The sequence below is a fragment of the Mesoplodon mirus genome (assembly GCF_964341445.2).
Source record: "Mesoplodon mirus genome assembly, chromosome: 12".
In the NCBI taxonomy this organism is placed as follows: Eukaryota; Metazoa; Chordata; class Mammalia; order Artiodactyla; family Ziphiidae; genus Mesoplodon; species Mesoplodon mirus.
This window is the reverse complement of record NC_138988.1, coordinates 5769791-5796462: the sequence shown is the minus strand read 5'-3', so window position 1 is coordinate 5796462 and position 26672 is coordinate 5769791. Positions and strand designations below refer to the sequence as shown.

The 26672-nt window shown below is 43.2% G+C and overlaps 1 protein-coding gene across 1 annotated transcript in view; it reads right to left on the bottom strand.

Moving 5' to 3' along the window:
• The window catches only part of VGLL4 (vestigial like family member 4), a 155100-nt gene extending 129044 nt beyond the window's left edge, over positions 1–26056 (bottom strand). The window contains exons 1-2 of the mRNA XM_082638760.1: positions 25966–26056; positions 13513–13578 (exon numbers count right to left, since the gene is read on the bottom strand). Of these exons, the coding sequence (XP_082494886.1) occupies positions 13513–13576 (64 nt within the window). The 5' untranslated portion in view covers positions 13577–13578; positions 25966–26056. The remainder of the gene's footprint in view (positions 1–13512; positions 13579–25965) is intronic.
• Between the last annotated feature and the right edge of the window lie 616 nt (positions 26057–26672).

Sequence of the window (26672 nt, the reverse complement as noted above, 5' to 3'; positions counted from 1 at the left end):
TTTCAGTAGGATAACATACGTCAAATGCCAAAACCAGATGCTGGCGCTTCACAACACTGCGCTGTAAAATATTTAGTAGCTCACTGGCCTCGCTGGAAAACATCACAGCACATAAATATCATTATATTTACAAACAAATCTTATAAAAGAAAAACCAAGTTTCATTCTTCTTATAGAAATATCCCATCCCAATCTCCACAGGCAAAATTTAGGGGGTTGAGAATCCTCACCTAGGACACTATGGTTTTGAGGTTTGACAGCCAAAATTAACCAGTAATATTCAAATTAAATGTAAAACTAAACGTTTTTAAACCCTTCCCTCTCCTCCAAGATGTAAACAATTCCTTTACTCATTGGTTATCTTCGAACCGATAACCTTTCACCATGCTATTCCTTCATGCTATTAATACTAGGACATTAATTTATACAATTATCTGCACCACACATATGAAATGGGAATATCAAACAGTGAGACTGCCATAAAGCTCAACTGAAATTCAGGTTCAATACCATGAAAAATAACCAAACCCGCAGAAGAAAACAAACTGTGACTCACTCTCTAAGTACGCTCTATGCATATACTGCAAGGACAATTAACAATTATTTTATAGTTTAATTCATTACTCTTGAAAAATAGGTGAATAACATCTAGTCTTCTACAGTTAGTGCAATGGGTTTTCAACAAGTCTCAAGAATAATTTACTCTGTTTGGTTAAAATGCTGCAGATGGAGCATATGCTCAGTTATGATACAAATATTAACAAGGCTTTCCTTTTGCTCATGAAGTGTATATTTACACAACACACAAAAAAGTGACGTGGACAAAGGCAAGCAGGGCCTGCCCTCACACTGAATTATCTAAAAGGCCACCTCCTTGGTAACCAGACTGACCCATTTTTAGAGGAAAAAAAGTTTAAAGTTTAATACAGAAAGATTTTTTTTATGGTCTATTCACACAAAGGTAAAGTAGCTTCTTGTGATTTATCTCTGAAGTTCTTCTGAAAGCTCAGAGAGAAGGAAAGTAATAAGGAAAAGTAGACCTACAGTACTACAGTCAAAACAAAAATTGCTTAATTCAGGAAGATTTAGAGAAACCAAATTAAGATCAAGGGAACAATACATAAACAGGTGGGATTCTGAGCTGCTAAGTGCAGTGACTGTCACGGTAGCAAGTGAAAACTAACACGATTGTTTATTAACATCTATCTCTTGCTAGCTTTCAAGCAAATGTTGTGTCTTACACATTTTAATGTGTTCTGTTCAAATCTAGCACGGTTCTCTACACGAACTTGGCCCTCAATAATATTTTTTGAATGAATGAAATCCTGTAAATCCCCTCACTGCTTTCAAGAGGAAGAATTATATTAGAACCGTCTAGATCAAATTTCTTTAGTTGGGCTCTTTACCACAGAGCCCAGAAGCTTACAGACTCTTTACACTGTTTGAATTTTATTGTTCAGTGGTCTTAGTTTGACTTCTCTAAATGTTTCTGAAATACGTAAACCTGTACAAGGCTGTTTCTTTTAAAGGATGGCTAGTTTTCTAATAAGAACAAACATATTCAGTATATAACTGCATCACTTGCAGTATATACCCTTGAAACTGACACAACATTGTGAATAAACTATACTTAAACAAACCACACTTTGGGGTCTTACTGTTTGGGTTTGCGGGTTCATTTTCACTTTCATTTACAAAGATAAAAGCAGATATAAATTTTTCTTTCTACTTTTGTTATTATTACTGTTGTTATTGTTTTGGTTGTCCATTTGACTCACTCATTTCCTATTTTCCTAATAAATGCATCCTCTTCTCAATACTGCTTTGGCCTCATCCCACCAGAACTTCAATCTGGCAGATGTATAAGATCCTAATATCTTTGTAAAATTCTGCAATATCTTGTTGCCTATCTTCCAAACCCCTAATTTTGTCTTCAATCATATCCATTCAATTCTCAAGCTGATCTTCCTTAATCTTTTAAATTCAATAATCATAGCTTTAATCTCCATAAACTTTGTTGTTCTAAATGATCTTTTTCTTCACAGCAGGGTACTTTTATTTAATATATTCATACTGTCAAGTCTCTTTGAAGATCTAACATGTTTTTACTTCTCCTATATTCCCCAGAGTCTTCTGACTCAGGTTCTTTTCTTTCATGCTATTTGTTTTCCTCAAATGTCTGATGATCCCTTGATATTCATCCATACTTAAGAATAAAAGACTGGGTTGATCCACAAGGGCAACTAATGCCTGTTTCCTCTCTAGTATGAGGTCTCTCCCTGGGGAGGCTCAACTGTAGGGCTCTACATTAAGAGTACAGGATGCGTCTGATGATGGGCTTTGCTTTAGGGTACAGGAGTGAGGAACAAGCAGCAGGCAGGCTGGGAGACAAATACACAGACCCGCCAAAATAAGAAAGTCTTGCCTCTAGTGTGAAGGATTTTAGTAGATACTGCCTATTAGAAGGCTCAGACTTCCTTCCCAGCACGCTTTTTGCTGTGGGTGCCCGTGGTGATCTTAAACTCTACTCTGCTTCTCTCTCAGGTCCCTAAACCCACTTGAGGGACCCTCCCAAACAGGATGTTGACTTTTTGTGAACACAGTCAGTTCTTAGCCAGGGGATCACTGTTATAAATGGAATACTTTGATTTCCTGAATTTTGCTCCAGGGCCCCTTCCCACTGGCAGTTGTTAGTCACTGTAAGTTCTGCTTTTAATTCAGCTTTGCACCTGTGTTTGGGGTTATGATTTTTTACTTTTGTTTTTGTTTTCTTTTGTCAATCTAATCGCATCTGTTTTCAGTTTTCCAGGAATTCTTTATAACTTTTAGTCTAATGAAGGTAGGCACCCTTGCTAGTTTTCCAGCAGTGTTACAGATTTTTTTTTTAATGTATAGTGTACTTTCTTATTTTAAAGGATTTTTGTTAAGAGGGGAGCCTGATGCATGTGTTCAGGCTGTCATTTTACTCCAAACATCCAGTTTGTCCTCCTGAATTCCTAAATGAAACATTCCTTTGTAATTTAAAGTGTTTTAGTCAAAGCACCCTAAGCTAGCTGGGGAACTGAAAAAAATTATTCTTCTCAACCCCTGCTTACCGGTGAACAAAACAGATTTCTGCCTTGCCTAGTTCATTTAAGAAGTGACTACAGCCCAGTTAAACGAGGTAAGTTCCACGAGAGAAGGGACTTTTAAGCAGTATTTTTCAGAGGGAGAAAAAAACACATGTATGTGAAGTTTGATGAAAAAGTCAGTCCTAGAGAAAGAAATGGTAACTTCCCCCGATGTCAAATGGAAAGAAGATGTACTCATTTCATTTACAAGGAATCAAGAGTTTGATCCAATAAAAAGCAGTTACAATAAATCAAAAAGCCACTGAGGAAGTAACAGTTTGATTTTTCAAACTGAATTTGATTTCTCTAAAAGTGTAAATCCCACACGTATTGCTTCTACAAATTATATCCACATACAATGCCAAGTCAACAAGCATTTCATAACTGTGTAACATAAATCTTTAAGAAAACAAAAGAAGATGAAGAAAAGATGTGGTCTTCTGCCTTTTAAAAATAAACAATATGAATGGAAGGAGAAATACACACATACCCAGATTCATGTCCACACTGAGATCATGATAGATACTTGGAGATGTTTCAATATTAAATATTACCTTTTCCAGCTCTTAAAGAATTGCTATAGGAATTCACAACTACAAAGGGGGAGGGGAGAGAAGCTGATGGAAGTTGCTTTTTTAAAAAATCTGTTCTTTTAGGTTGTATTAATAGAAGTATTGGGACTAAACTAGAAAACATACTAGATAGATGCTGATAGGTTCCATCTTGGCAAAGGAACTACTGTTGGCCTCACATGGAACTTTAAGTATCTAGAAATTTTATATAAAAATCCAGCCTTCATCATGTCTTGAACAATCAGAGCTCCACATTCACATGTAAAAGTAGTCAGCTGGAGCCAGTGGTAACAACTGGCTCTGTAAGGAGGGAAAACAAAAAAGCCAGGATCTGGTGTAAATACTCCCACCAGGGCTGATTTCAAGCTTCCAACGTGATTCGAGGTTGGGAGGAGACCCGCACAAGCGGCTCCCATAAGCCAGCTCTGGCACAGCAGTGGCTGGAGCTGGGTGGGGGCCGCCCCCTGAAGAGGAGGAAGAGTTTCTGTTCTCCAGGGGTCCCTGCACCCTGCAGTCTCACACTTGGCCACTTCAGGCACCTGTCACCAACCCACCCGGCTCCCTCTCTCTCTCCCTTCACCCCCAAGGACTCATGACTAAGACAAGGTTGGTGGTGGTCCTCGGTACACTGTACCCAGACCACACACACAAGTCACTGTTCAGGTGTCAATGTTCCATCCTACAGGAGGCAGACTGATGAGCCAGGGCGAGTGAAGACAGCGACTTCAAGTGATGGTTTGGAAGACATCCAACAAAGAAAGGTCCTTGTGCTGGGGGTGTCTGGACAAGATACTGATTAGGGAGGGCAAGGATTTTCTCAAGACACAGGGAGGGGAAGAGAGGATGGGGAGGGAGGAATGTGGAGAAAGGTATGAATCAAATGAAAAAAGGTAAGTACTTCAGCCAAAGATTCTTTTCTTTTTTAACACCTTTATTGGAGTATAATTGCTTTACAATGGTGTGTTAGTTTCTTCTCTGTAACAAAGTGAATCAGCTATACGTATACAAATATCCCCATATCTCCTCCCTGTTGCATCTCCCTCCCACCCTCCCTATCCCACCCCTCTAGATGGTCACAAAGCACCGAGCAGATCTCCCTGTGCTATGCGGCTGCTTCCTACTAGCTATCTATTTTACATTTGGTAGTGTATATATGTCCATGCCACTCTCTCACTTGGTCCCAGCTTACCCTTCCCCCTCCCCATGTCCTCAAGTCCATTCTCTACATCTGTGTCTTTATTCCTGTCCTGCCTCTAGATTCTTCAGAACCTTTTTTTTTTTTTTAGATTCCATATATATGTGTTAGCACACAGTATTTGTTTTTCTCTTTCTGACTTACTTTACTCTGTATGACAGACTCTAGGTCCATCCACTTCACTACAAATAACTCAGTTTTGTTTCTTTTTATGGCTGAGTAATATTCCATTGTATATATGTGCCACATCTTCTTTATCCATTCATCTGTCGATGGACACTTAAGTTGCTTCCATGTCCTGGCTATTGTAAATAGAGCTGCAGTGAACACTGTGGTACATGACTCTTTTTGAATTATGGTTTTCTCAGGGTATACGCCCAGTAGTGGGATTGCTGGGTCATATGGTAGTTCTATTTTTAGTTTTTTAAGGAACCTCCATACTGTTCTCCATAGTGGCTGAATCAATTTACATTCCCACCAACAGAGCAAGAGGGTTCCCTTTTCTCTATACCCTCTCCAGCATTTATTGTTTGTAGATTTTTTGATGATGCCCATTCTGACTGGTGTGAGGTGATACCTCATTGTAGTTTTGATTTGCATTTCTCTAATGATTCGTGATGTTGAGCATCCTTTCATGTGTTTGTTGGCAGTCTGTATATCTTCTTTGGAGAAATGTCTATTTAGGTCTTCTGCCCATTTTTGGATTGGGTTGTTTATTTTTGATATTGAGCTGCATGAGCTGCTTGTAAATTCTGGAGATTAATCCTTGGTCAGTTGCTTCGTTTGCAAATATTTTCTCCCATTCTGAGGGTTGTCTTTTCATCTTGTTTATGGTCTCCTTTGCTGTGCAAAAGCTTTTAAATTTCATTAGGTCCCATTTGTTTATTTTTGTTGTTCTTTCCATTTCTCTAGGAGGTGGGTCAAAATGGATCTTGCTGTGATTTATGTCATAGAGTGTTCTGCCTATGTTTTCCTCTGAGAGTTTGATAGTGCCTGGCCTTACATTTAGGTCTTCAATCCATTTTGAGTTTCTTTTTGTGTATGGTGTTAGGGAGTGTTCTAATTTCATTCTTTTACATGTAGCTGTCCAGTTTTCCCAGCACCACTTATTGAAAAGGCTGTCTTTTCTCCATTGTATATTCTTTCCTCCTTTATCAAAAATAAGGCGACCATATGTGCGTGGGTTTATCAGCCAACGATTTTTGACTCTGATATTTTTAATTCAATTGCGAATGACATTAAAATAGTTCAAAACATTTTTATGTGTATTAAAGGAAAGCAGGGATTTCTAAAGACTGAAAAATATTCATTTAAAGGAAATAATAAACCATCCTCAAGTGTCTAAAGAGCTATTCAGTGGAAGAATCTAGTTCCAACATCCATTATGCTAATTAACAAGCCATTATTTTCACCAGTGAGATCCATTTCTAACATTTAATATGCTAATTTGATCTGATATAAAACTACAAAAATAGAACAGACATTTGTAGTAGCTGTCTCTGGGGGTAGCCCTTCTGATTAGATGCCAGGTGCCTACCCTGGGAAGCAAACGGTGATTAAAGCATCTGACCACACCTAGAAAGTGTCTTAAATAAGCACATAATACTATCCCGCCTTATGTTTTATGAAGCTTTTTAAAGTAAAATGGGCTACTGGGCAATGATCTTTTCAATGCCATTGTTCATGAAAGGTAAATAACTGAATGCAGAAAACAAATTATTAGTGACTCCAACCTTTAGAAAAGGCAGTAAATTCAGCCTCCTTACTTTGAAAATCAAAAGGAGGCTTGGGAACATGAAGCCAGAGAAGACAGCTCCCTAGGACCTGTGAGTTCCTCGCCTGGAGGACTCCGCACTACACAGCAACAGCTGACACTCGGTTATTAATTGCTATTCTGATGACCGTAGCACGTGATGGCACATCAAGATACTGGGGTGTGTGGGGAAGCGCCTCAAGTTTTTTTTAAACTTTAATCTTGACTTAGGCATCCAAAGTCTTAAAGCTTCATTTTTTTCTCTGACACCTCCCACTCAGCCTACTGCAAAGGTTCCTGTTATAAGAATCAAATGAAAATGTTTTGCAAACTATGAAGAATTATCAAGAGGGAATCAGTACTCCTTTGAATTTGTATGTTATTAGTAGTAATAGTGATCATTAGAGTGAGTCATTTTTGCTAGCGTTCAATAAATTAATTCCTTAGAGATGAGCCTTTCACTCCAGCAGTTACCTTATTACCTACAGATGTTGATTAAAGGCTGATCATATGCACCAAATGGTCCATGCGTGGAATATGAAGCAGAACAGTGCAGAACCCTTGCCGTGAACAGGTCTGGGGTCTAACACCGACCCACAGAACCTTAGGTCCTCAAGTCCAGCCACTCACCCAATGCCTATTCCCGTCCTCAATGCCTCTGAACAGTCGTCATCTCATCTCTGCCTGGGCACTCTGGCAACGAGGGATCTTGTTACTCTGTAAGCAGCTCGTGTCATCAGAGCCGAGATCCTCTCCTTGTGTTCGCTGAGGTACTTACAGGAAAAGAAAGCTCAGGGTAAAGGGAAGTTCTGGGGCGACAGGCAGCTGAACCACCGGCATGCGTGACGACAGTCCGGGCAGCCCCTGCATACGTGCTAACACCCGTCCTCCACATGTGGCTGACGACAGCTACTTCAGACCTAGGAAGTGCTGCTGCACTGGTTGGGAAACCTTTTCCAAATGAAAACCTCCGTGCTGACTTATTCGTGGAGGCGGCATATACAGGTTTGTTTGCTTTTAATCTGCAACCGTGTCTTCAATGGCCTCCCACCTGAGGACGCACAGAGCAGATGAATGAGGGCTTAGGCTTCAGAGTCAGGCTGCCGAGTTCAAACCTCAGCACCGCCATGACCAGCTAAGCATCCTTAGGCAAATTATTTCAGTGCTGTCCATCTCTGTTTCCTTGGTCATAAAATGGGACTAATTATAGTGCCTCCTGAGGAGGGTTGCTGTGAGAACTGAAGGAGATAACACAGTAACCCTTAACCTGAGGTCCACAGGCAAATGCTGAGGCATCTGGAAGGAGTTTTCACTTGTGCCGTTATTTCACTGAGAATCTTTTTAAAAAAAATCTGACATAAGTATATCCTGAATCAGACACCTACTATAAATATAACCAAGTGTTGGCACATGATTTTGGTGACTGTGTTTGCACTTTTTTCCTGGTCTAACGAGAAAAATACAGAAACAGACCTAGTATGAGATTGAGGTATTTGCACTAACAGAAGACCCGTTTGTGTCACCATAATGCACGCAATGAAATATGTTACAAGAGTTTGCACAGATAAGAATGGTGGGGAAATTGTGTCAAAGGACACAGGGCAGTACAGGCACGGTGACGTTAAAAGAATCAAGCCCAGCGCGGCAGGAGTGGCACCATACGCCAAGGGAACAGAATTCAGCCGTAGCAGATCATCATCTACTGGATTATGGCTAACGTTTACGGGCTACATTTAAATGATAAGTCCATATTCTGGCTATGCAGCTGTAAAAGAACTGTAAGCATAAAGATTTCATGCCCCGGGCTTCCCTGGTGGCGCAGTGGTTGGAAGTCGCCTGCCGATGCAGGGGACATGGGTTTGTGCTCCGGTCCGGGAGGATCCCACATGCCGCGGAGCGGCTGGGCCCGTGAGCCAGGGCCACTGAGCCTGCGCGTCCGGAGCCTGTGCTCTGCAGCGGGAGAGGCCACAACAGTGAGAGGCCCGCGTACCGCAAAAAAAAAAGTTTCAGTAAAAATAATCTACATATATATGTGTGTATACATGTATACATACACATACACTACATACATATATACATACATACATATATATTATACATATATATATATAGAGAGAGAGAGAGAGGGAAGGAAATGGAACAAAATATAAACAACCTGGTTAAAGGATTATGATAGCCAAAGAATTACAGCATCTCATACCTAGAAGATCTAGCCCCTCCTTCTTAAAGATGCATATCCAGAACTCCCGAAGGAGTATTATTAGACCAGTGACTCAGTAAGTCACATCTGGGGGAAGGGACCCAACATCAGAATCACCTGGGTAGGCGTCTGCAAAATGCTTACAAAAACTCCTTCCTCCTCTCTCCGGGAATCACTGCTACGGTGAGCCCCTGTCTTGGATACATGGTCTCTCTACAGGTGTTAGGATATAAAGGATAAAAGTCATAAATGTAGTGATTGGAGCCATCAAATTAGGCTGCAAAGGATCCAATCGGTAGGCTCTCCATCAGTGTCTGTCAGGCAGTCTCAATGCAACATGCTTTTGGAAGCAAGAGGGACCTAAGTAGGTTTAACCAAAGGGGAGTGACCATTTTCTTGAGCACTGACTCTAAAAATCAGGAACAATACAGGCTTAGGACAGAGAGGAACTGCCTCTAATGGGGCAGTCCTGTTTGCTCACAGTGGGGATGCCAAGTCCTCCAGTGCTCTTGACCGAGAACAATGTGAGGACGTCACCCCCGTCCAGCCACGAATGGATTCCAGCTCATCTGAATACCCTGGTTCACTGTACCTTCATGCCCCACGGGTTAGTCAAATCTCCCCAGTACATACATGGAGGAACCAAAAGCAAGTTTACCCAATGAAAGAGATACATAAACCAAATCATGTTTTTTTCACCTGCAGGTCCCAATTCATTTGTGGATCCTAAAGTCAACTTAACAAGTCATGACCCAACTTTTATTCGGACAAAGTAAAACGCAAAGAAATACAGGCAAATCAAGCTACACTGTACAAAGCCAGGGTAAGAATTGTTTCATGAAGCTTTTGTATCAATTATGTCAATATGAGTACAAGGGTCACAAGGTAAATGCTTTTTAACTCTGGGCCGTGGCCAAAATGTTTGAAAGCTACTGTGTCAGGTGCTGAGAGGAAAGGCAAGAGGATAAGAGGGAAGGAGAGAATGGGAAAAAAAATCAGAAGCAGCCCCAACTGGTCTGGTCACAGGAAAGCACTGGCTAAAGCACCGTAACCTATACACACAGTGACTTGATTGGCGAGGAGGCTGGCAAGAGGTGATGGTGATCTAGGAGGACAGAAGTCCATCTGAGAAGACAGCATGTGAGCGCAACTCATCTTTATGTTATGACGAAGCATATAGGTTTCTTTTTTCCCTTTTTAAGGCAAAACAGAACACAACCTATACACGTGAAAATGTTCCACACGTCTGAGGCATTGGCCCCCATAATAACTAGAGCTTATGCTCCTAGGAATGCTTTCCCTGGAGAATGATGGTTAATTTATGCTTCATCAATTACTCAACATTCAGTGACCTTCACCAAACAAGGAGTTAGTGTATTTCTAGGAGCAGATGCAACAGCAACACTGCAAAAGCCGCCTTCTTCCCCTACTGCTCTATGTCACTCACGCCGACCTTACCCAGCTTGTTCTGATCATACACATTCATTAGACCAGATCAAAAGTACTACCCCCTCCATCAAAATCCTCAAAAACAAAGCTACATGTTTCTTAAAACGATTTCAGCCTAAGTAAGGAAGTCAGCAGATACAAGAACTTAGAAGGTATAAGAACAAAATTACCAAAAAGAAAACATTCTGTACATATCGTGATGAAGTGCAGTATCACATTAAAGACACACCCAGGTGACGTTATAAACATAGGTGCCTACGTGTCCTGTCCACAAATTCTGTTCAATTTTGACTCCTAAAAAATAGACTTGGAAAAAGGTTAAGGTCTTCCCAGCACCAGTATTAATGATGCCTGAAAGGAGAGATTCCTCAAGCACGTGGAAAATTGGCCATCTCATGTTGTATTTTCATTAAGTACCTTCCAGGATTACCCGGGATGCTGATTAAATCAATGTCTCATGAGCAGTGGAATGATTATTTTAAGTAAGTGTATTCCTTCTAGGCCATCCAGATAAGTGGCTATTGTGTTACTACAAAACCACCATTTCACTATTGACTTCAGCTCTGCAGTGTACTATTGAGATATTTCTTTGATTCTTTGCTGGTAGACATAATGAAGCCTTAAGGCTATCAGGTATTAAATACTCAATTCCTAACAGACACTGTTCTCCTCCAAATGCTAAAACAATAACATCTTCAAAAATGCCTAAGTTACTGGTTCTCCAGGAGCAAAAGGAAAGAGAACCATTTAGGTCACCAACACAAGTTGGAAAACTGATCTCAAGTCGTAGAACATTTTTCTGTTTGTAATAAGACACCCAAATCAGATTACATACACAAGACTTTTTTAAAGTTGAGGAGAACGTGAAGTATAAGAGCAATTTTCAACAAAAGCTAAAATAGAATTAATCTAGGGCAGAGAAAGCTGAATCAGGCTGAACAAGCACAAGTAGGTCTGAAAAATCTACCGAAAGGCTGTGAACTTAATGTTCAACTTTGTCTATAAACTGCCTGAATTTTCACATTCTTACATTGTTAGGTAATAGAAAATATGGTGAATCCCTGGTTCTTGGGTTCTGCTCTTGTGGGTGGTACACAGAGCACCACAGTAAAACAGTTTCTCAAAAATGTCGCCTCCGTGTTAATGATTACAGACATCTTTGACTTTTTTTTTTTTTTTTTTTTTTTTACTTTTCTTTAAATGTAAAAAATGATCCTGAGGTGCTGAAACCATTATAGAGGGATCCCAGAATCATGCCAGCCCATTCCTAAATGAATTGGAGTTCAGAATAAAGTCTACCCTGTGATCACTTTGACCTTACATATGTATATATCCTTCCTCTGTAAAACACTAATATTGTGTTCAACGCAGGAGGAAAATAAGAATTCCTCTCTCCCTTGGCAGTATCGTTCTGTTTCTATGAAAAACAGCTCTGTCAAACTGTAGGCTCCACGGAGGCCCTGCATCTATGTCACAAGTACACCCAGTCTCCCCGACATACATTTTACAGCCGCAAGAGTCAATGCATAAATCAGTTCATAAGCTCCATGAAGGCAGGACTGCCACTTGCCCCCCAGAAAGGCCCCCTTTTCCATAAGCCTTCAATCACTGCTCACTGAATTGGTAACTATTCAGGCCTCCAACCTGAGCAGACTGATCCTGAAGCTGGGCTCCAGGAGAGAACCTGAGAAGGCAGCAGAAAAAGAGAAGAAACTTTTACTCTCTTCACTCAGGACACAAAAAGCTACCCTGAGGTCATTACTTATTTTTCATTTATACAAACACCATTTTGTTTTACTGATCCTAACTAAATGTGGGCATTATAAAACAGAAAAATTCAAAATACTGTCTTACATAAAAAACTTCTAAATTAGCTATATTAATGTTTAACGAAATCTGTAACTAGCTACTCAAGTCAGTAACGCTTATTGCAATCTTAGAGGCATAAAGGAGTTTCTTGTTGTTTCAATAAAAGCCTACAACCTGAGCTGCCTCTCCCGAGCTCAATGTCCCTGGGAATGACACTTAACATCCCTGAGCTTCAGTTTCCTTAGGAAAGGATAATTATACCTCCCAACAATCAAAAGCTAAATAAATGTAAATTACAAAAGAGGCTGAGGAAAAAAAAAAAAACTTCAATGGCTATTTCATTCAGTCACTCATCTAAAGATGATCTTGTGTGAGTGGTGGTAGTGGGGGAAGGGAGGAAGCCGCAGGCACAGGGATAACATAAAGGACTGGAGAAAGTCCCCTCAGAGGGCCAACAAGGTGCCTAGAGAGAACAGGGCAAGGCAGTCGCCCCAGGAGTTGACAGTTACAGTAAGTACTATACACATAAAGTCCAGTTTATCTTCACATATGTTTTGTAAGTAGCTGCTATTATTTCGGGGTTACTAATGAGGAAACTGAGCCTTAGACAAATAGAAGTCCTACCAGCTAGTAGAAAGGCAGACCTTACATCTTAAGCAACAGGCACTTCAGCTGCCAATTTATTAAGAACTAAACTGGAAAGTGGCTCATCTTCAAGAACTTACCATGTATAAAAGCTCAATCTCACCAAATCTTCTGTCAGTAGCATTTTAGTGCTTATAAAAGAACACAACCTTGCTTCCACAGAAAACAGTCATTCTTGCAAATATCAACTGTGAACAGTAACATTTAAAAACAAATATACCTTAGGACGAGCAAGAGAATCACTTTCACACAATGGCAAATGGCCTTCCAATGTCGGTGTTCTCTCTTCTTGTGCCCCTTCTCCACCACATTAGCACACGCTCTCCCCCCCAGTATTTGTTCTCTTTTAGCTATGCAAATAGAATTTGCACCACTATTTCCCATTATATGCACACTTCCAATGACATGAATGATCTTGGACGATTCTTCACATCTCTAGTTCTCTGTTGGTCAATTAGTCTATCAACAAACACCTATTTATCTAAACTTCTAGAGACACGTAAGGAGTATCTCCACTCCAGATCCCACTAGAGTAAGCTGTGGAGGAAAAGAACTTCCTGAGTTAACAGCTCAAGCCCTAGCATCCAAAGAAAACAGAAGACTTACATGTTCTGGCACTCGAAAACAAAAATAAGGATGCCAAGCTGTTATCTCTGAAGAAAACAACCAAATTAACAGCATATAGCCACAAAACCATGTGGAAAAACACGTGATTTTACTACACTTCAGGAGACAAGGGCGTATAGGTGAAAAACACTTAAAATGGATTCCTGACTTACGTTTTTCATCATCAGCATGTACCAGGGATGCTGCCCTTGACAAGACGTCCAGTGGCGTCTCCATTCCTGGCTGGATCCCAGGAGGAAAAAAAGAGAGAAAAAAAGAATTTAAATGGAATTCCAAAGACTTTTTTTAGAATTCTGGCAGTTAACCATTTGAATGATGCCTCCACCAAATGCAAATCACAATGCTGAAGATGAAAGTCTTCCCAGCCTGTGACGAGATCCAATGGACGTGGTTCAGGAACAGATAGAGAAAGGGGTTAAATTCCATTCTGTCTACTCAGCCAAACCTTGCCAATTCCAGGAAGCAGCTCAAGTCAGAACTAAAAGAAGGGATATTGTGAATATTCATGCCCATGTTATTCGTGCTTATAAATGTTTATGTGCGTACGTAACAACATGCCTGTCCAGACATACCCAGTAAAAAACAGTTCTCAGAACAAAGGCTACTCTATGAACACAGCATTACACCAGTCTGAGATTGTGGTGGTAGTCGTCGTTGTTGCTGGTTTATTAGTTTTAACAAAAATTACTAAGATTGAACCATTCTGTCCTTTTGCCTCCTTAGCTGAGACTCTGCAAAACTGTGTAGCTTAAAATAGGCAATGTACTCATGAAAAGTGTGTGAATTCCATTGGTGAGTTAAATGGTATTTTAAGTCCAATAGGAATCTTTATTTCGAAATGTCATGTTTTATAGCTATCACCACCACCTAACACCAACGTTTTCCTTTTTTATAAAACCTGGATTTTTATTTTTAACTCTGTTTTCTTAAATTACAGCACACCTATAAAAGCAAACACTGAAAAAGAGTTAAAGATGGTGGAAAACCTAGAGAATCAGGCTACTTTTACCCAGTTTTCCTTTTTTGTATTATTTAAATATATACACGCACATATGCACGCACACACACACAGTTATTAGGAAAAGAGACACGCCCTATTAGTTCAACAACTGAGAGAAAGTACTTTAAGTGCACCCTTTAAAGATGCTCAGCATTTACTCAGCATTCTTCAGCCTTTACTGAGTACCTACTATGCGCGTGCCAGTTACAGGACGTAGCAGACCAGCTTGACTTTACAACATTCATACCTCAGGCCTCCAAAGAAACATCAGCTCTTGATCTTGCAATGTCATTTCATTCAACAAACATTATCTACTATGTACTAAGGCAGGAAAAATAAACAGAGCCCAGCAGTTGCCTTCAAAGAGCTTTCAATTTATACAGTAGACATGCCTGCAAAAAATCTAGTTTAAGGCAGTGTTTTCCCCAAGTGTTGCACTGGATGTTCATGTTTTGTAAGAAACAATTTTTTCTATGATAAATAAGTTGGGAACACACTGGAATAAACCAAATTAAGCAGTTTCTTTTCCTTCCTGTGCTTTTGGTAGGCTGCTCTGCCTTCAGCAGGGGCAGAGGTAGTAGGGAGGGCAGCTCTATATACTTGAAGTCTCTCAAACTTCACTGGCCTTTCTTTTAACCTGAAACACCTCTTAGGGGACATTTGGAAATCATGGATTAAGGCAAACTCTGCTAAGTGCCAAAACAGTGCTATAAACGAAATCCTATAGAAATATCAATGAATTCTGAAAGGCTTTGTGGAGAAGGTGAGCTGAGCCTCTGGAGAATAAACGTAAAAGCACAGAAGGGAAGAACAGCAGCAGAATCCATTCAAGAACAAGCTGCCCAAATCAGCCAGAAGACAAGTGATGCGGGGACAGGAAGTGACGGGCATGGAAACGTGGACCGACGCCACAGCATGGGAGGACCGAGGGCCTGAACGGGACTTGGGCTGGGTTTTGTCCGCATTAAGGAGCCACTGAAATCTCCGAGCCGAGCAGTAACCTGGCCATTGATGTGTTCCAGGGAAGTTATCCTGGTAGTGCCCTGCAGTCGCAGCCTACAGAATAGGAAGCCAAAGGCAGGGGACAATCTGAAAGATACAGGGATACAGCGGGCAAGAAGTAATGAGGGGCGTGTGTCGGGGGCAGCGGGGATAAGAGAAAACACAGACAGAAGTGATGGAGCTTGGGAGGTCTCAAGGTGTCAGAGGAGAGTCCAAGAGGACTCTGAGTGACAGGGAGGACAGTGACGTTGTAAAGCAAACAGTAAATTTCTTCTTTTTCAGAGACAAGGAGGAGGTGAGTAAAATCAGAGGCACATGAGAGAAAAATGAGTGACATTCACAATCCTTGTCTTCCTTGTAAGATAGAAAAGATCACCTCCTGAGAGTAAGGATTTGGAAACTTGTTGAAAGGCAAAGAAAACAAAAGTTTGCAACAGACTGACAGGAAAAGGTTTGCTGAACTCTCAAGAACTTAGTTACATTCTTGTCACACAAGCCAGTTTCCTATTCAGGCAAGATTTGAGTTTAAAGTCTTTTTTTTTTGGCTGCATTGGGTCTTCATTGCTGTGCGCCGGCTTTCTCTAGTTGTGGCAAGCCAGGGCTACTCTCCGATGCGGTGCGCGGGCTTCTCATTGCGGTGGCTTCTCTTGTGTGGAGCACAGGCTCTAGGTGTGCGAGCTTCAGTAGTTACGGCACGCGGGCCCTAGAGCACATGGGCTTCAGTAGTTGCGGCACATGGGCTCAGTAGTTGCAGCACATGGGCTCAGTAGTTGTGGCTCACAGGCTCTCAAACACAGGCTCAGTAGTTGTGGCGCACGGGCTTACGTGCTCCGTGCCGTGTGGGATTTTCCCGGACTGGGGCACGAACCCGTGTCCCCTGCATCGGCAGGCGGACTCTCAACCACTGTGCCACCAGGGAAGTCCCTAACTTTAAAGTCTTTTATTTTAAGTAAATGCCGATAAGCATTCTACTCTGTAAAGCAGTATTTAGACTCACAATTCCTTAAATTAATTGCCTCATTAAGTTGAAGGACAATGCTTTCAAAATTCTAAACCCAAAAAGATACATGTTAACATGTGCCTCTTATGCAAAGTATGTGCACAGAAGCAAAATATCAAAGCATAAAAATACCAAATGACACAAAAGTAGACCCAGAATTCTAGCACGTGGAAGATTATTTAAGTTCATTCACTCCAAGCAACTTAGGTTCAAAGTAGGTAGATAAGAGATTAGGTGTTTAAGGTTCATCTACGAGGCACTTGCCATCTGCTGCAACCTTATTAATGCAACCAATTTTTATTACACAATTATTGAGTTCAGCAAAGTCTCCGGGAGAGGTCACAGAGAAACAGAAGATATGGTCCCTGCTTTTAAGGAATTACAACCTTGTTCATGAACCTAAAGTATAGGGAATGGGATAACAACAGACAAATATAAGAGCATAATAAAAGACAAAATATAATTTAACACTGAAATGTGTAGTGTGTTATAAAAGAGAGATCAGTGTCAGCTGAAGTGTTTACCTCATGAACACACATTTTTTCTCAGTTTGGTGTGTGTGTGTGTGTGTGTGTGTGTGTGTGTGTGTGTGTGTGTGTGTGTGTGTGTGTGTTTTAAAAAGCCACTTTAAAGGTTTCCTTCCCATTCCTCTCCCCTGGGCAGTCTCTACTCTCTGACCTCTCCTCCTCACCTGGATCACATGGTGTGAATATTTCCTGGGTGCAAGTACCCTGTCTGATCCTTACATGTCCAGTCCTGTTGGATCCACAGCCTGAGGGAAGGCACAGCAGCAGGTATGAGAGCCCGGGAGGGAGACTGAGCCTCACCCAGGCAGGACTGAGGACCCCTGCTGAGGAGTGGCGGCACCTAAGTGCAGGGAGCACAGTGTGGGTGAACTCGGGAGACAGCGCAAGACTGGCCAGGCTGGCGTCCACTTACTGCAGTAGGCAACGGGCAGTGGTGAGTTCCTGAGCAGGCTGGGGAGATGATGTCATGATGTTTTAGTTTAGCAGGTGTGGGGAGGACGGTTTGACCTGCAGGGATGAAGTCAGGAGTCACGTGGATCAGCTAGGAGGCTTCTGTAGGAACCAGGTGTGAGATAAGGACCACAAGAGCGGGTACAGTGATACAGGTGGGAGAGGAGGACCAGGGACCAGGCATTACTCAGCCACAAAAGCCCTAAGCAAATAAAGGTGGAAGATAACAGTAAAAAAAGAAAAAAAAAACTTCTGAATTTTACATCTTGTACAATATCCGCAGTCCAAGAAACCCAATAAAACATGTGAGACATGTGAGTAACATGGGGGAAAAAACTACGGTCACAGTATTTTTTTGGTTTTTTTGTTTTTTGGGGTTTTTTTGCGGTACCCGGGCCTCTCCCTGTTGTGGCCTCTCCCGTTGCGGAGCACAGGCTGTGGATGTGCAGGCTCAGCGGCCATGGCTCATGGGCCCAGCCGCTCCGTGGCATGTGGGATCTTCCTGGACCGGGGCACGAACCCGTGTCCCCTGCATCGGCAGGCGGACTCTCAACCACTGACTGCGCCACCAGGGAAGCCCCAGTCACAGTATTTGATGGAGGGTCACAGTCAGCTGAGAGGGAAATGAGCATCACGGTGGTTTAAGAGGGGGGTCTCTGGACACTAACCGTGTGAGCTTGAATGAGCACAGCAACTTCCTACCTCTGTGACCTGGGAACTGACTTTATGTCTGTGTGTCTGCTTCCTCATCTGTAAAATGGGGATGTTGATATTACCTCCCTCATAGGGTGTCAGAAGTGAATGCATTTTACATGTATTAAAATAATTATGTGTCAAAACAAAGGCAAACATATTAAATAAATTGCAAATGATGGTAAACATACTAGAAAAAGGGCACTGGCCACTACTTGAGACAGAGAAGATTCCTCTGAGATGAGAGACCTAAAGGATAAGGGGAACTGGGCTTGTAAAGGGGGAGGTGGGGGAGAGACCAAGCTGGCCCTGTGGACGCGGGGGGCTCCCATGACCACAGCGAGAGGATGGGGCAAGGCGGGGAAGTGGGCACGGGTCGGATCATGCGTTCTTTGCAGGGTGTGACAAAGCTGAGATCTTATTCTTTAGTCAGTGAAAAGTCCTTGAATGGTCTGAGTGGTTTTAAACAGGGGAGTGACATGTCTGGTTTATTTTATATCCCTTATGAACCATAAATCATCTATGAGATTTTGTAAAAGATTACACGGCATCTGGAAAAATCTAAGTACAAGCCAGTGATGTGTTCCCATTGGCGTGATAGTTTTTACAATATCGTGATCATCGAAAACATAATCACTTAAAACACTGACACCTGGAACATAATAACCCCATAAAAGGGAGAGGAATGTGCTTCTGGATAAAGACATCAAGTCCATCTGTAAGGGTTCTACTGCACTGCAACCCGTTTCTGGTCTATCCATTCATCTTTTTTTCGTAGTTGCTGTCAATTATGAATATAACTCATGGTGAAGAGAACACATATTTTGTTTTTTGGGGTTTTTTTTTTCCAGGCAATGGTCAGTATTTTCTCTGCCAGCCCATATTCCTTTCCTGAAGCTCCCTTACCCCCAATAATACATTCTTCCAAAGAGCTTAAGATTGAGAATTAGGGAATAATAGGTATCAATGATAAAGCTACTACATTTTAGGGATATTGGGTGCTAATAAAAGCTCAGCTCTAAATTTGAACACCATTATTCTGGGCTTCCACAAAGGACCGTCTTTTTTTTTTTTTTTTTTTTTTTTAGATCAACCAGAGGACATGAACTCCTATCTTGGGAATAGAATTATGGGGTGTATTTGTTTTTTTTCAGGCAAGGGAACAGAATTTCAAGAAACGTCATAGAAGTGTTCCAAGGGAACAGAATTTCAAGATACTCATAGAAGTGTTCCAAGGAGATTTCCAAGGTGAAAGCTACAGCACCAAGCTTGGCTCACGGCACAGCTCCTCCAGTAACACTGGCCCAACTACAGTGTAATTTAGGAAAGAGTGAGAGTCTTGGCCAGAGGTGGAAACCAGTGGAGGCTGGGAGAGGCCCATGCAAACCTCCTGATGTCCCTGCCACACTGTCACTTGAGCAAAAACCTGAAATAGGAAGATATCGTTATCCTGGGATCCTGATGGCACGTCCAACCCCCAGACGCACACTCTTCAGGATCCCTCATTCCTGCTGGCCCTGTCCCATACCTCTATCAGGACCGCTTCCTGAGCTAATCTAACTTGGCCTCAGCTAAGAAATATAACTGTAAGACAAGCCTACAGTATGAAGTATCTCACTATGGCAGGGGGGGTGTGGCCCTTGGGGCCATCAAGAATTCAGAGGCTTTCACTGGGTATCTCCTATGTCTGGCAAACACTACATAGAGACTTTTCAGAAAAGAAAACATGAACCCCCTGCCCTGAGCAACTTACACCAAATGCAGGTCACTCGGTGGTCGATGTGGATAGCTGTGAGTCTCAATGAGGTTAACTGGAATGAAATTTCATACCGAATCGTCACCAGATTCTGGTGGCCACGTGCAAGCATAGCTTCAGGCACATCAGGTAGACGTGAATTAACCTCCTGGCTGTTTCTTCTCCATAGCGTGTCCAACTGAGGCCCCACTAACTTCTGGTAACACACACAGATTGTCTCTGTTAGTAACATCCATCCAGTTCTCAGGTCATCCCTCTGTTCTTCTTGCTCAAAACCTCTCTCATTGGTGTAACCCTTTTTTCTTCTTGCACTTTACCAGCTGTTAAATCAGCAGAGCCGGGACTTCAACATCAGAAAACCTAAGTCTGAGCCCTATTTTAATACGTTGAACTCATTCAATCCGTCATCACGGAAAGCCGATGATGTTCTAGACTTTGCTCTAACTGCCTAACACCAATTGTGGGGCCCATTTAACCTCTCTGGGCCCAAGTTCGCACACCTAAAGAAAATGGTCACAACGTTGCCTACTTCACATGGTCACAAGCTTGGCACATGGATTAAATGATACAACGTAACTGAAAATGCCCAATCAACGCAAGTGAGAAATACATTCACATTATGCCACCTTACTGCCTTGCAGCCTATACTTTTAATAACACACTCACATACATTGGCTTACTGATCCTCACAGATAGGATTATATTTTTCTACAGATGAAAGACCAAGGTGCCAAGAATATAAGTGACTTCCTGAACAAGCTAACTCTAGAATCCAAGTCTCCTGCCTCACCATCCAACACCATTTTAACTATTTTTCAGCTGATTTTCATAAAGACCTTTTAGAGTAAAGCAATTTTTTAGCTTATCTAAAAAAAAACAAACCCCAAAATAAAGAATACCTTCCAGCTAGACTTCTAGTCCTGTGCTCTTTCCCCTATACCTTGAGATATAGATGAAGCGATAATCTGGTAATTTCTAAAGAAAGCAAAGGAAGACAAGCCCTCCTCTCTTAGGAACATAAAAACCAGGACATGTTTCACTTTCTTTGAAAAGAAAGCGGCACAGAGTCACATGAACAGTAACCAAGGCAGGTAAGAAGATTTTCACACCAAGTCGGTTGGTGAGACTGGGACAGACAACACTGGCAGCAATGCCATAGGATCCCTGGGGCCCAGGGCACACAGCAATTAACATAAGCCCTGAGGGCTTCAAGCTCCAAGAGCAGGTTCAGTATTCAGGAAGGATGGTTCCTACTTAGTCATGTTCAAGACAACCTGCTATTAAACTCCAGGGGATAACTCTGAAGGTTCAATGAATGATATTTGAAAACTTTCACCGCGTTGTTTGTATTTCTCACAACCTGAAATTGTACGTCACACTCCTAAACAGAAACCAGTCCTTATTCAAAATACTCCTTCAAGGGTCTGGACCCTTTGCCTGTCTAGCTTTCCTTATCGAGGCATGTGCCAGACATGAATTATGGCCCTGTCTTGCCGTAATTTGAAGCATCCTACCAGGTACAAGGTCAGAAGGACTTGCCTGACTTCCCCTTATATCCAATTCCTTATTTCTACACATAATCATTTCTGAAAATTCATTTGAAGGCCAAATGTCTGAAATCTGAACAACACATCTACATGTTCTATGCTTATTTCCAGAGAATTAAAAATATACCTGTGGGGGATTCCCTGGTAGAAGGGCGCAGTGGTTGAGTATCCACCTGCCAATGCAGGGGACACGGGTTCGAGCCCTGGTCTGGGAAGATCCCACATGCCGCGGAGCAACTGGGCCCGTGAGCCACAACTACTGAGCCTGCACGTCTGGAGCCTGTGCTCTACAACAAGAGAGGCCGCGACAGTGAGAGGCACGCACACCACGATGAAGAGTGGCCCCCACTCGCCGCAACTAGAGAAAGCCCTGGCACAGAAACGAAGACCCAACACAGCCAAAAAATTAATTAATTAATTTAAATATATATATATATGTGTGTGTGTGTGTGTAAAACCCCTTGTTAGGCTTCTTTCAGGTGCCTGTCAACCTCAAGCGTAAGTCCCAGGATGAGAGCCAGCTCTGTTGGCAATTCCTCCCCCACCCCCCCAGCCCCATCCTAGAAAACTAAAGAATTCAGTAAGTTAGTACAGGGTGTGTACCCTTCCCGTATGGGTTTAACACCCCTCCCCCTCCCATGAAACCTCAATAGGGCAGGTCTATAGGCTAGGCAGCCATCCATCTCCCCCCCCCACCCCTCCACCCCCCGTGGGACACATCAGGTATCAGGAACAAGGTAACCTCAGGTGCCTGCCATCAACTTAGCTCTGTCTCCTGCTCATCTCCACCTCCCATCACATCAACACAGAGTCAGCTGGGCTGAAAAACGGGTACCAGTCTGGATGGCAATCCTTGCATAAATGCTCAACTCAGCCACCTTAGGTTTTCTGATGCTAAAATGGCCCAAGGCTCCATGGGCCTCCCAGGCACCCCCCTCCCCGAGGTGGGGACTGTAGGGATGTGATATTTAGTCATCTTGATGACCCGGGCAACAGAAGCCGCCCAACGGTGCTACCACACAATAAGTAAAATCCTTAATTACTATAACACAGTTTGGCAACAATGTCAGCTGTGCAAACACATGGACTGTACGAAAGCAATCGTGTGCCTGTCAGGGTCACCTATATGGACTTAAAGCTGCAAAACCAAACTCAGGTTATAGCGTATTTCATGTCCTTTATGTGAGGCTGCCCAACACTGGTGTAAAATTCTTTCTGCTGGCTGAAGTTCATCCATCTCCCTAAAGTGCCCCCTGGAGAGTGCCTGTGTGTGGGCCCACACTGACACCACCACTCTGTCCAAAGAGGAAAAATAAAATTCAAATCTGGACTTTTTGAGCAGACTACCGATTGCCACGATTTTTCAACACGGTTGTCAAACAAACAATGAACTATCCTTTTCTTTCTCATATTTAGGCTACTGTGAACCTGTCTCTTCATTTTCAATACTTCGGCCTTCTACAGCACCTCATAAGGAAATAAAAGAAACTCTTTGGCATTTCTAGTTTACTCTGGATATGCTTGTTCTTGCCATTTATTTTATTTGGATACTTAGAATCTCCTATTCAGAAGACCTGAGGTGCCAGGTCCTCTTGGGGACCTGTTACACCCAAGAATTTCAGACACGGACCTGCATCGCAGCCTAAGTTGGCAAACTTCCCATAACACCCAGGTCGAGCTCCCCACTGTACCAAAATCTCAACTCCCAGCCTACTAGTAGCCTAGAAAAGTCTTCTAACCCATGACACGTTGCATCACTAGGAAGCTCTTTCATTATCGGCATCATTAAATATGGTAAATTCTTATCATTCGCAGTCATTATATTCTATAAAGCCTCTGAGATCTCTAAATTAGTGAGTACTGAACCACTGTGCCTAGGAAGAAACTGCCCCAAGTACTGATTTGGGGATACAAATAAATTTTAGTCAGGAGACAAATTCACAAATACAGGAATCCACGAACAGTGAGGATTGACGTATCTGGTTATAAGACCTGAGGCCTGAGATACTGAAAGCACATTCTACAAGGGCTTCTTCTTTTGTAAAAGAGCTACTATGGTGTAGCCCAGGTAGAAAGAATTTTTCTGATTTCACCACTTCATGCGTACACTCCTTCCTTCCTTACCTTGGCAGTTTATACTATCGAGATTTGGCAGTCTGATTTCTAACTTGTCTGGTTTTTTGTTTGTTGTTTTCATGTGGACAGATCCTAAATGGCTATTGACATTATCAATAGACTGATTGATATTATCCCCTTTTCTCTTAAGCTCCCACATATAGACTTGATTAACTTCAGAGAGGCTCCCTAAAAGAATCACAAACAAGCCTCAGTCAACATACCCTGCAGAAACTTCTTAACCAAAAAAAAAAAAAAAAAAACAACCCTCTCTTTCACCAGGTTCCCATAACTGCAACAGCTTGTCTAACACAAGCAATGAAGAGACAACTTGATATGTTAAAACTGCCACATAGTGTCATCATTTTAGTTATATTAGAATTTTCCCAATGTATTTGACTCTTACCTCCTAAACTTATGACAACTCATTATTTTATTAAGTCATACTCAAAGTTGCAAAGCAACTTTTATTATGGTTATATGACTTATTATTTTATTAAGGCAAACTAAAAGTTGCACAACAAAACTATCCAGGAGAGACACCAGGAAGAAACACAAAGTAAAATCTTCCTTTGGATTTGTTTGGGCAACCACCAGAGGCTGATGACAAGGCTGACTCCCTAAGGAGTTAAAAGGAATTTCACACTGCAGAACTCTTGTCAAATAGGCCATTTGAAAGGGAAAGTTTTCATTTCATAATTATCGTTTTGTAAGAAGTGTTGAAACCTTAAGGTAAAGTCATAGTTCTAAATCGGGTGGGAGAAGTGGTGACAACTGTGTTTTATGAAGCTCTTTAAAGTCTTCAAAGACTTTTATAAATAACATAACACAAAATACTTTTCAAAGCACACTATTCCCTGTAATTAACTCTGTGATGTATCAGAACAGATTTTATCACCCTCTTACAGAGGAAAATAAAGCACAAATGTTAACTAGAAGTAGCTTTTTCTGGTCACAAACTTAGTAGGTGACAGGGATAGGACTTGAACTCAAGTCTCCAGAAATAAGCCAGAGCTGTTTTTACTACAACATTCACAGTTTTGGAATGTAGTTCATGGTTATTTATAGCAGAATTATCTTCTTAATTGTATTGTGTTTTGGTCAACATAAAATTTAGTTTGCATTCCCTTCCAAATGGAAAGCAAAGGCAGGCTGCCCAGAAGTGTGAAAAAACCGTGGCAGGGGAAATTAGCCTGGGATTAAAATGTTGCCAAAGTCAAACAACAAATTGAGGGGTTTACCTCATTTCTACCAGGACGGAGGTGACTTTTCAGGCAGATACATCAGGAAATACACAGAAAACAAACACACACAGACACACACACACACACACACACACACACACAAAACTGTCTTGAGTACAAGACAACAAACTTCTGAGTATTCCTAAACCCATTATTTAAATGAGAGCACTGAGATTTAGAGATAGATGATAAATAACTTGTTCCAATATCGCGCCCCCAGTACAGCCTTGAGGCGCTGACCCCTCAGCGCTCTTTAAACGACCCACACTACTCCCCTCACGCTCATGCGCAGACTTCATCAGCTGCAAGCAGGAAACAATGAACATTGCAAGTCTGTGGACTGGGAGGCTAGTGCAAAGAGTTAACACTTTGGTATGCTAAAATGGAACGCAAAACTGACCTTCAAATACTAATAGGAAAATTAACATTTGTTGCCTTTGTCTTCGAAAGTTTAGAGAAAACAAATGAGAGCCTTCATTTTCGTCAAGGTAGGCTTGGGTTTGTAAAAAAAGATACTCAAACTCTACAGGAGACAGTACCTTCCAAATAGAGGGGGCAACCAGCCGCTGGTAAAAACTAGAAGAGCCGCCTCCAACCCGCCCCCCAGGCTGCTGGTTCTTATTAACCGCAGAGAAGGAAATAACGACTAGCAAACACACAGCACCAATGATCAAAGTGAAACCGATTTTTTTAAGTCAGCTGGCTTGAACAGACGAACACATGCCAACTAAAGCGCATAAAGACCAGCGGCCCCAACAGTGCTGTCATCCTAACCTAAGAGATTTAAAGGTCTAGGGCGATGAATAAAAGGAGACTTGAAGCAAAAAAAAAAGGAAAAGACCTTTGCTTTGCGGCGAGGCCTGCACTCACTCACTGCAGGAAGAGGGTGCCGTTTTGTTTTGGAAAGGGGGCAGGAAGTATACAGAGAGGAAAGAGCCGATCCCAGCTGCCCATCCTCTGCCATGTCCCACGGTCCCGCACCACAGCCGTCCTTTGCCGCTGGCCACGACCAAGGGGCTACAGGGCGCGGGCCCACCCCCCCCAGCAGGCCCCTCGCCGCCGACTCCCAGGACAGCTTCCACTCCAGACGCTAGACCTCTCCCTCCGGGTGTCCTGGCGCTTCGGTTCCCACCAGGAGCCTCAAGTTGCCCCGCAAGAACAAGCCGCCTCGTCCGTCCTTCCAGGAGGACGCCCCCGTCTCGCTCCGAACCAGTCCACCCCTGAGCTCTCCGCAAGCCAGCCCTCGCCCTGCCCCCTTCTCCCGCACTCACCGCCGGGCGGCTCTGGGCTCGCCCGCCTCGGGCCGGCCGGGCCCCGCTGGGCGCGGGGGCGGGAACACGGGGCGCACGGGACCGGGTGCACTCCGGGGGCGCGCCGACGCGCAGGCGCCCTCGCGCCCGCGCTCCCGCACCGACCCCCGCCGCTCCGCACACCCACACGCACACACGGGCGGCGCGCGCCGAGCCGGCTCCGCGGCGGACGCGAGCGCGGGAGCGCGAGGAATCCCTGGAATGAGGCGCCGCCCGCCCTCTCCCGGGCTCTGCCGGGCTCCGCCGGGCCACGCCCCCGGACCCGCCCCTCCAGCCCAGCAGGTGGGGGCCGGGCCCAGGTGAGCTTGCGGGGAGGCGGGGGCGGGGCCTCGCACGCCCGGGGGAGGCTCATTTCCCCTCCCCCACCCGCCCCGCTCCTGACGGCAGCTCTCACCTACCCAACGGATGCAGACGCGCTCGGGCGGTCAACGTCCGCATGGGGCCCGGGCTGCGCTCGAGCCCTGGGAGCAAGTGGACTCGGCGCACGCGGTGTGCACCAGCCTCTGACACACACCGGACCGGACCCCAGAGGCCCAGGCAGCGGGAACACAGCTTTGGTGCACACGCACGAACATAAACGAACCTCTCGTGCGCGCCCAGGGGCTCGCCGGTGCGGGCCAGAACGCCTCCCCCCTCCCCCGCACGCACACAGTAGGCTCTCGCGTCCG